The following is an 11069-nucleotide window of genomic DNA, read 5'->3' as shown; positions in this document are numbered from 1 at the left end:
TCTCTCTCTCTCTCTCTCTCTCTCTCTCTCTCTCTCTCTCTCTCTCTCTCTCTCTCTCTCTCTCTCTCTCTCTCTCTCTCTCTCTCTCTCTGCAAACCAGTCAAATTACAGAAGTTGCTGGTTCTTTGTTAGTTTTGCAGCAGATGATTCTGGATGACAGACCTGTTTTTCCAACCAACCATCCTTTCTTTATCTGCATCGGCTTATCTTTAGAGCCGATAACAGGACCGACAACCATTCTCGATCACACATACGGGCAATTTATAACAGTCAACAATTAATCTAACCTTGTCTGGAGGACCCAGAGAAAACCCACGCAGACATATGGAGAACATGCAAACTCTCAGTGCAGAACCCCTTTACTAAAGGCAGTTTTGTTGTACGTAAACATGTAAGAATAAGTGGTCACGTTTTTTTCTTTCATTTCATTTTTAAAAACCCAAAAGCATCATCAGCATTGTTTGTATTCATTCCCCTCCGGGAGGCTCTGAATGGTCTGTAGCTTGCAGTTTCACATGGAGACCCAGTTTCACAGCAAACAAATAATCCATGGAAATAAACACGGCTGTGTATTTTGTCAAAAATATGTTTGGAACATACTGAGCACACAGATTAGCATTGGACACTAGTGGTGGTTTCTTCACATGTCGTCGGTGCTCAGCCTCACGGACGCAGTGGAAGGAGCTCACGGTGCTGCTCCTTCGTGTAAGATGGAGCCACTTGATGTGGTCTGGACCCGCGATCAGAACTGATTCCCGGTCGCCTGTTTTAAGACTGTATCCGAGGGGAGATAACATTTCTCCCTCGAGTAAGTAAAGGTTGACCAGATTGAGTTACAGCAGCTCCTGATGCACTCATTTGATAGACAACAGTTTTTACACGCAAACATATTGTCTGAGTTGCAACACAGGACTAGAGGTGCTGATAGGTTTCCATGCACGGTAAACAGCTGGCTGCTTTGTGTTTCTGTTGAATGACTGTACTGTTGTTGTTGTTGTTGTTGTTGTTGTTGTATAGAAACAACTGTACGAGGAGCTGGAGGACGTGGATCAGCAGACGGATGTGATGTACGATTAACAGACGTATGAGCCGGACCCATAAGTGGCAGAAAATGAATGATTGATGCAAAGAGGTTATGGTTGGTTCACTGGTTTCTATGGATGCTTTTCTTTTGCTTTGAAATCAGGACATTGTGGAATTTTCTTCTTGCAAAAAAGCAAGCTGCAAACTTAAATTGTTCTATTCTATTCATTATATTTTATGTTTTTTTGTCTTGTGTGTATTGGTCTTAAATTGTCAAATTGAATTTTTTTGCTTTATCTGTTGTATTCCCAGTCCACACTTCTTCTGTCTTCTTTCTGTTGTTCATCTGTGAGCTGCACTAACCTGTTTGAAAGGTGCTGTAAATATAAAGTTTTTCAGCCTCCAGACGTTTTTGATACTCAAGAACTCATAATAGTGAAATACTGCTTTAATTAAAATAATCATTTTCAAAATCACCACTAAGACAAACATTAGTTGAAGTAAATCCAGCCACTGAGAACTGACTGTTCTCTGACTGGTTTTCCCATTGATGTCAATACAGTTTTCTTCATCAGAGGAACTGCAGCTGATCTCACTTCAGGTCTGGCTAACATGCTAAAGATGAAGTCTTGGCGTCTACAGTATCAGACACTTGATAACCAGACAGAGGCCCAGGAACATGATGATACAGAGACAGGAGAAATGGAGGGTTAGGAGGAGCAGGATATCACCCAGCAGGCTGTTCTCCCCGGGGTGAGGCAGGGGGAAGGCGGGGTGAGGCGGCGACGGAGGAGGAGGGGGGGGAGCCTGGGGCATCTCGCAGTAAATGCCTGTCCAGCCCTGGTAGCACTGGCAGGTGAACTTGTGCTTCATGTCCAGGATGTCGTGGTTGTTGAGGTGGCCGCTGACGTGGAAGCGGGGGCCCCTGGGCGCCGGGTTGCGGTGGATGTGGAAGAAGCGCGGGTTCAGGTGCAGGTAGGCGCCCGAGTCCAGGCTCTTGCGGACGCACCTGCCGTTCTTCTTGCAAAGCGCTTTGCTGCACAGCTTGGCGGCGGAGGTGACGTTGATGACGTAATGTCCCAGCGGACCGTCGATGTACTTCTTCACTGTCAGGCAGTTCCTCTGGAGGAGGCAGGAGACAGATGCCATTAGTAGTGAGGTCAAAGAACCCAAAGATGTTAAAAGTAACTCAGTTCAATTAAACGGAAAAGGTAACGTATCCTGATACAACTTTTTGTATGATGTCTTGCAAAAGGTACACCTAATTGTTTTTCATGAAGAGTCACCAACACGTGTCAATTAATGCTCGTTACATGAATACAGTCTTTTCAAAATAAGCTTCCGTTTTCACAGGAAACAACTCGGATAGGTCCAGGCAACACAAATACTTAGGTTTAGGGAAAGATCATGAAATACTTATGTGTTTGGGAAAATATTGTGAAATACTTGATTGTGTTTAATAAAAGATCGTTAGTTATATTTAAATTACAAAAATACTTATATAGTTTTAGGAAAAGACCGTGGCTGTTTAGGTTAAAATAACTATGGAAGTGCGGTTACTGAAGTACACAAGTTACGTGACGAATATATCTGACTTCTCGTTTCACATGTGGAAGGAACAGCGATCTCCTGGCTGAAAGATCGATGTATGTTGGACCCATTCCACTCCACTGTGTAGGCCTTCATGGTCTTTAGACTTCCTCGTGCATTTTTCTGTGCAATACAGACAAACTTATTTCGTGGGATATCTACGAATTACGGCGCGTTATTTTTTTGAAGGTATAGCTACCAATGCTGGATGAGACCAGCCTGATATGTAAAAGGTTTCAAGAGTCTGATGACCGACCATGGAAATGTTCAACTCCAATGAGAATGAGCTCATTTCCAGTGTTTGAGTTGTGTCATAGTATGTTTGAATCTTTCTCTTCAGTGATAATTACATTACAGATTTTCCTTCTTCTAGATTTACAGCCCTGTCTGCTGTAAACAGGATTCAAAACAATCCACAGACTCCAACAGAAATCCAGACCACTTTCTCACATAAATCAGATGCTTTTCTCAGATTTTGACTTTCGGAGTTTGGTCAGAAAAAAACCCAAAATCACTATTTTTAGAAACATTCGGTTGGCTTTGTTTATGCACAGTGACTGCATGGAGTTTCTGTCATTCACATTTATTGTTCACGACTGCTTTGTGGCTTGTTTTATGTAATGTATTCTATAATATAGTGGTAATGCTATATAATGCATTCGGTTAAGGGCTGTTACTTTGATCTGAATTTAAAGATTTCGCTTTTGAATTTAGTATTGAAACATAGTCTAAAACCTCTGTAGTTTATATAAACGCCAAGTTTTCACCACTTTTATCAGCTCTAACTCGACACTTTCAACTATTTATTTATTTTTGCTATAGTGTAACATTACCTGTGATCGTGCGTACTCTGATGATCCCCAGAGGACGACACCTGACGCTCCCAAGACGGCGCTCTCCCCAATGGTGTGAACCAGATCGCTCTAAAAAAAAAAGAAGAAAAAAAAAGAATCACAGGGGCCTTTGTATCCCAGTAAACATACAGATCTAACTATAACTGTCTGGTTATAATTGACCCTTTATGGCACATGCAACAATCCAAAAGCTTCAGTCCTTCTCTTCCACTTTTTCATCATCTACTAAAGCTCTCGGGGCTACGAACACCTTGAGTGCTATGGGAAGGCATCTTTAAGGTATTTGTTCAACTACACTGACGTTGCTGTAAAGGGAACGGCTTAAAACTGTTTAATTACAATATTTACACAAACAACAAGCAACCATCATGACAGAAAGATCAAGTTAAACGTTAAATCACAAAGAATTGCAGTATTTGTTTTTCTCCTGCCAGTTGACTCAGCAAATTTTCTGCTTATTTAAAAAAAAAGAACTACTGAAGAAGTACTGAAAAACTCACCTTGGAAAGAACCACAAAGGTGTAGGCGTAGAAAGGTCTGGAGTAGACATACACTGGCAGTGTGGAGTCTGTGCGGGCGATGGACGCGATCCTTATGGCTTCCTTGACTCGGTAGTGGACGAACTTGACAGTGTTGGAGGAGGACTTGAGCTCGTAGTCCAGGTAGATGGACGGGAAGAGGGCTGTGCTCTCCTTCCAAAGCCACATCAGATGGTCGTTGCGCACATGCTCAACGTTGGGGCATTCGCCTGTGTACCGTTGCGGGTGCTGCTTGTACCCGTAGTTGTAGCAGTCTGGGAACAGGTAAAACCCCCACAGCCCGTCCGGCCTGCGGCCTTCGGCCAGGGCCAAGGTCAGGTTCATGAAGGTCCGCCCAGCCCTCTCGAAACCTTCCTTCGCTACCTTCTCCACTTTGCTCTCCGGCCAGTTCGGGTGAAGTTTCCGAATCTGTTCCATGGACTTATTGCGGTAGATGTCCTTGGCACCCCAGTTTCGCACCCACTGAGGCCTCCAGTTCTCCCAGTCGATGACGCCCAGGCCTCTGAAGTCCTTGTGGGGGATTAGCTTGTCGATGTCTGCCCGGGCCTTGCTCAGGTGTTTGGAGATGCTCTGGTTCTGTGGCAGTCCACCGTTGATGGGCACCCCGGAGTTGGAGTAGTACGGGTAGTATCCCAAGTGGCTGTGGTAGAATATGGTGACGTTTGGTCCGCTTAGGGTTTCGTTGAGGTTCGCTACGATGTCGAAAACGCTGAGGTCCAAGTCCACCTTGAATCGAAGGCGGCAGGACTCGGTCGGAGCGTTCCACACTACAACAAAAGGCCGGTGAGGGATCAGAGGCGCCCGGGCCGGCTTCATCTGATCACCCAGAACTTGGAGCTTTTCTCCGACACCAACCCACAAGGCCAGTGCCAGGAGACGGACCCCCATCAGCGCCATGGCCCCTGATTCCTCATGGAGCAATTAGTGGTCCTACGGAAAAGGAGAGAATCGACATGTTTGGAGAGACAATAAACACATTTTGAGCTTCAGTGAGCAGAGATAATCAGCCAGGCCTGTGAGAGGACACATGAGTGATGATCAGTGAAATGAATGCTCCAAATTCCACCACACAACAAAACACAAAAGCTCCCCTGTTCTCAGAGGGAGCAGGACTGGGATGAAAAGGATGCTGGTTCAAATCCTAAAGCAGCAGAGACTGTGTGGATCGGGAAAGCAATCAGGGTAAGTTTTCCCCTCTTAACACACATTGACCAGTAACTAAGGGACGCTTTCCCTACAGTCAGATGGTCCTTCTGCAGGACTGACATAGATTCTTACTGATTTAATTCGTTAAAAACATCAGAGATATATAATGCTGCTTTAATGAGGAGCTTATGTACTGCAGCTGATACATTTTTCTGGGAGAAATTCAGACTGTGGACGATATTTTCCGATATCGAAAAAGACAGAAATACAGCCATGAAAATGTTGACAAACGTAGATGTCTTTACAGGTTGTTAATACCTAACTTTTAAATTGACATATGTCTTAAATTGTCATGAGAAAATGTTAACTGCTCCTAACCACTGCAGTCAGTTCGCAATTACCCCAACGTTTGCAGCAGTTCTTCAAACCGAAAAAAAAATCAATTGCTGTATTTAGGGCCAAGTTAAAATGTCGATATAAGGTTTATAAACATTTGAAAGATACACATTCTTCATCTGTATCTTTGAATAGTTTCAGAATCAAGCAGCTATTTCTTAATTAATTGTACTTTTATCAACTACAAAGCTTAAGAGCCCATGCTGTTTACACATTCAGAAATCATGGTTCGTCTCTTTGTGGCTCTGCTTTTTATTTTCTTCTCTGTCATTCCTCTGAAACTGCTCCCTCCAGCTCCTTACATAAGAGTCCCATCTAATTGCTGATGGCGCCCCCTCATATGCAAGTAATTCATATTTCAGTTTTTCCAAAGTCGGGTTGGAGGGTGGGGGGACATCGTGACCCCACTCTTGGGAAACATGGCCACTGAGGTTGCCTCCAAGGACGCCATGGAAAATCTCCCATCATTCTCTTTGTAACCAGAGCAGCAGAGCAGGAAACCACCGGTGGGCTGAGGCTTCTCCCATCATTTCAACTTTTCATTCATCTGAGGAGGCGCTGGCCTGGAGCTGATGTTCTCTGCTGAGTTTAATGGCATGAGAACTTTATCATCGCTTTAATCTTGGATGCGGATCAGTGAGCTCAGAGATGGAGGAGAAGACGGAGAGTTACAGTCACAAATAAATTGTCAAACTGTTTCCTTCCAAAACATTTTAAGAAGGCTGCAATTGATCAGAAAGTTTCCTCATGTTCCGGCTGAGCTTGGGAAAGCATTTCTACATGCTGTGTGTCTCGCAAACCAGTTTCGTAATCCTCCAGGCTGGATGGGTTTTCTGATGATGCCGATCCAAGACAAACAGAGTGCGGTGAAGCCACTCAGGCTGTCCTCCAAACCACCAAAAGGCCTGGAAACACGGCAGCTCCAGACCACAAGAAAGACCCCCCAAATGCTCAGTCCAAACTGACACAGGAGATCCAGTTTGATGTTTTGTCTCAGACGGACACATCGAAACGGCAAAAAAGCAGCTGAACTCAACTAATGGGATCCAGATGAGGACAAGGGGGTAAACTGTCAGTGGGATCCAACCCTCATGTTAACCACGCTACTGGCATGGCTCCGGTGATAGCGATGGCAGTCAGCCAGTACTGGATGGATTGCCAGGATATTTAGTTCAGACAGCAATGGTCTGAACTTTTCAACATTTTTAATTTGTTCAAATCTTTGGTTTATGATCATATTGCCTGCAGCAATAATGACATTCCCATCAGCCTCAGATGTACTTTAGCGAAGATAAGCTCATGTTGGCATGCTCACACAATTAACTGGAATGGTGACCGTGCTGAACATTATACCTGCTAAACATCCCCCTGTTAGCGTTGTTATGGCAAGCATGTTAGCATGACTTTAGCATTTAGCTTAAAGCACAGCACAGCCTCACAGAGCAGCCCAAAGAACACATGAAAGGGCCTCAGCTTCTTTACACGGTGGTGGCATGTAATGTCTTCCAATTATGTGCCGGCACCACAGGAACAATGCATGGAATGGAAAGTCAATTAGGATCCTTCCCGGATTCAACAGAAAAGAGTTTTATTCCCAGAATCCTCAGATCGGTACTGGAACCCCCCCCCCCCCCAAAAAAAAACACCCTTTAAGGGGTAGAAGAAAGGAAGAAACCCTAACTGAGGTCAGACCAGATGGATCCTTCACACAGGAGGCCGATGTTTGTGTCTGTAGGCTATTTAACCTTCATAACAAACATTCTTTTAATAAATTATGTAAACTAATTGTTCTGTTCACATTCAAGGTACCTGACACATAGCAAGCCTAATGGGTGAGCTAACGGGATCTGCCGGTCCTTTATTCTAAAAAATCCTATTGTCCGAAAGATGACCCATTTGTCCGACGGCCCCTTATCCCCAAAACAAACTAATGTTCCAAAGGCCCATTACCAACACACACAAGCACAACGCTAATGATTAAGCAGAATGACATCATCTGACCTTCCAGATTTGTTTTCCTACTGGCGAAAGGCGTGACCCACCACCTTCGTTGGTTGGTTGGGTTTAGGCATGAGGAGTGGAATTGGTGAAGTTCAGGGTAAGATATTAAGGGTAAGCCAACTAAAGGCACTGGATCAGGGCGGGTCATTCCTTCGCCATAGTATGAAAAGAATAAAGCATCTGGGAAGGGTCATTCTGCATAATAATTAACCATGTGCTTCTGTTGCATGAACATTTAGTATTTTTGTATTAACAGGCTTTAGGAAAAATGTTGAATAACAGGCTGTCGGAAAAAGGTCTTCTTGGTCGAATGGGACATTTTTCAGACGCTTGGGGCTTTGGAATAACGACATGGCCCCAGCTGGCCAGCTAGCAAGTCACGCAGAGTAGCTTTCTGGGTTTCTTTCTATTTTCTCTACTCTGGGCTGTTTACTCCCTCTTAGCATTTTATTTCATTTTCATTCATACTGAAGAGGGCAAACCCCCTCTCAGAGCTAGCTGGCTTGTGTTAGCTGGATTGTCTGCTACGTGTTGGCAGCGGTGTGTGCAGATGTGGACATGTTGTATTCGGGGGTCTCGGGCTGGTCTGGATGGATCTGAGCGAGTGTGTTTGATTCAGGACCAGTTTGTACAGTGTAGTCTGGAAAATATGAAGCCAGCCTTGAATTAGCATTTAATGATCCAGCGTTAACGACTAACAACCAGAAACAGAGTTATTCAGCAACACCACACATCATAGTATGTGTGTGTGTGTGTGTGTGTATGTGTGTGTGTATGTGTGTGTTAAGGGGCTTTAAAACCACAGAAAGTCTGACTCAGACTGCTGATTCGACTCCCAACATGTACATTTTTTCATTATGTATGTGTGGGGTTGCAAATGTGTCTACAAGACAATTGTGTGTGTGTGTTAAAGAGATGGCTGTGCATTAAAGCCAGATTAAAGATATATTCTCCAGACTGGAGGTCTTCATTGACCTGATCCATTAACAAATAATCAGAACTTATTCAAACTGAGATGGAGCTGAACAGACCCAAACAGTGAGAACAGCAACATTATGTTCCACCAATTAAAGAGCATTAGCGGTGGAAATAATATTTTTCTCCTGTAATGATCCTATGTCATCGGAGTTGATAGAGAGACTGCTTGGATTAGACACACAAACCGGAGACCTGCAGCAGTACAACAGGACTACAGGGTCGTGATGGATCCTTGAAGACATGTAGTCCAGAATATAAACACTAGCTGAGAACCTGAGGAAGGCAGGGGTCTTATTTATGAGTGTTGACATTGTGCGCTAATGTGGATGATGCAAAATAAAAAACGCAAACACAAAAAATATATTTACGAAGGAAAAAATATATTTTTAATTAAAGTATTCTTTGTGGAATAATTTCTCGACAAAATATAACTTATGTGCATACAAAAGATATATTTTTCTGTGTTAAAAATATCCCTTCACATGCTCAGAATTGAGACACAAATATATTTGCATATCCAACTGAAAGAGATAAATATAGGCCACATTCACCCTCAGGACAAACAAACCATGTTTAGCACCATTACTTCAAGAATAGCTAAATTATCAGGATTGTATTCACACTTTCATATTGCAGCTGTCTGTTATTCGTAATGAGAGGTCGTGTCACTCACATACATCCACAAATACAAAAAAATTCATTATTGCAACTAAACTTTGGACTTCAGTCTGCTTCAAACAAAGTGCTCGTTGGCTCGTCGACATGTCGAACAAACTAGTTTATCTGAAGCCGTTGTAACTGTCACGCACACTGATTACATCTGGTTCATTTCCAGGTTTCGGTGGAGTCTTGATTATGGTTCACGTGTGGTTTTCAGACCGCGGTCTCTCTGCTGCAGTTTCCAGATGTGATTTTATGGTTTTATTACCACCAGCGCCCAAAACACCTCACTGCTGCAATAACGACAAGCTGCGTTTTACATTTTACAGATTAGTCATTAAGCCCATCGGTCCATCCATCTGTTTTTTTTAATTTCTTTTATTCTTTTATTCTTCTCGTGAGAGTTTGAGTTTTGCTCTTTTTGAATCATAGTTTGGTGCTCAGCAGTTAATTTAACCTTTTCTGACAGGCATCTTTTTTTAGATATCAGATAGCTTGGCAACCATAACTAGTCACCGCAGGTGTGTCAAGATTTGGATATATCTACATGCTGAAATCAACCCGAAGGAAGAGGATGTAGGACAATGGGCAGAACGCAGAAAAGGTAACATTGTATATCAAGCCACCATTAATAAAACATACAGTAAGTGATAAAGACAAGTATAACGAGCAAGAAAGTCCACTGAGCTTGAGTGGGAGGGGTCAAACAAACACAGGACTTTCACCCAGGAGACCGCTAATCGTGTCCCGTGTGAAACCAAAAGTAAATGTTGACTTTACGCTTCTTACGCAATGTTACCTAAGAAAGTCCGCTTAGGGCAGTTGTTATGTATTTAGCCTAGTTATGTTCTTACGTTACGTTGAGTTGTTACGTTGAGTTGTTACGTTGCGTTGAGTTGTTGTGTTGTTACGTCATGATAGGCTGATATGAAATGTATTTATTTTGTGTGCATAATTGAGATCATTGTACAGAGTTCTCATTTTAAAAGGCATTAGCTGGAAACATTAAAAAGTCAGCAGCGTTTTCAACCAACAATTTGCTTTTTCTAATGTGACAAAAACTGTAACCAGACCTGCCTCTAATAGTTTGATGCAAAAAACGAAAACTTTCAATAAGAGAAGATTAAGACAGTTTTATGATTTTAAGGTAACATACCTTCCCGTCCCTGCTGACTGTGCCGAAGATCAAGGCCTCCTGTGGGATGATTTCTTCGTCTCTTTTGTTTAAAAAGCTCAGATACAGAAGTTGTCCATCTGATGAGCTGCTGAATTGTGTCTGTCCCCCCTGTCGTCCCTCTCTCGGGTCTCCTGGCTGCTCTCGGGGCAGAGATGACCCACTATTGTTGGTTTGGCCCCTCCTCATCTGTGCCCAACAGGACTCTCATTTACTGGACCAAACGGCGGATGAAGTTCTAGACGGTAAACAGACTGGAGCACATTCTAGGGTCTAGACCTACTGTGGACTACAATTACCTGGTAATTTAGAAACGTATTTAATGGAGGAAAAATTATTTGACGGAAAAAACAAGTAATCTTCCTGAAAAATGCAAACTCAAAGAACTGTAGTAAATCGCTGAAAACACTATCTGTGGTGGACCAGCAACAAGGATGTGCCATGTGCTTTACTTCCAAAACAGATAACAGATAACTAACACCACAGAATAGTCCAGTTTATATGCCGCAAACAAATATACGAGACAAAGAGTCTACAGCTATGCTAGCGGCTCATGACGCTGTTCTTAGCTACAGTAATGGGGAAGTATTGATGTTCCCCGTCTCAAAATCCTCTAAATATGAAAATTTACCAGGCGGCAACATCCAGTCGTGAAAGGTGAAGCCAATGCTTCATGTGTTAAAGCTGCATTCTCTCTAGTGTCCACCA

General features: G+C 43.1%; 2 protein-coding genes across 2 annotated transcripts in view; one reads left to right on the top strand and one right to left on the bottom strand.

Moving 5' to 3' along the window:
• Positions 1-1659: 1659 nt before the first annotated feature.
• On the bottom strand, positions 1660-4903 carry hyal6 (hyaluronoglucosaminidase 6). The gene is made up of 3 exons (XM_031856996.1): positions 3968-4903; positions 3447-3536; positions 1660-2145 (listed from the first exon to the last, which is right to left on the bottom strand). Exons 1-3 carry the CDS (start codon positions 4901-4903, stop codon positions 1660-1662), a joined length of 1512 nt encoding a protein of 503 aa, XP_031712856.1.
• A 2715-nt stretch (positions 4904-7618) lies between these two features.
• wasla (WASP like actin nucleation promoting factor a) overlaps positions 7619-11069 on the top strand; it is a 41601-nt gene continuing 38150 nt past the window's right edge. The window contains exon 1 of the mRNA XM_031856981.1: positions 7619-7646. Within this exon, the coding sequence (XP_031712841.1) occupies positions 7619-7646 (28 nt within the window). The remainder of the gene's footprint in view (positions 7647-11069) is intronic.

Source organism: Anarrhichthys ocellatus, unplaced genomic scaffold (genome assembly GCF_004355925.1).
Source record: "Anarrhichthys ocellatus isolate YVR2014 unplaced genomic scaffold, GSC_Weel_1.0 scaffold2, whole genome shotgun sequence".
Classification (NCBI taxonomy): Eukaryota; Metazoa; Chordata; class Actinopteri; order Perciformes; family Anarhichadidae; genus Anarrhichthys; species Anarrhichthys ocellatus.
The sequence above is the reverse complement of the archived record's forward strand: the minus strand, read 5'-3'. Positions and strand labels throughout refer to the sequence as shown.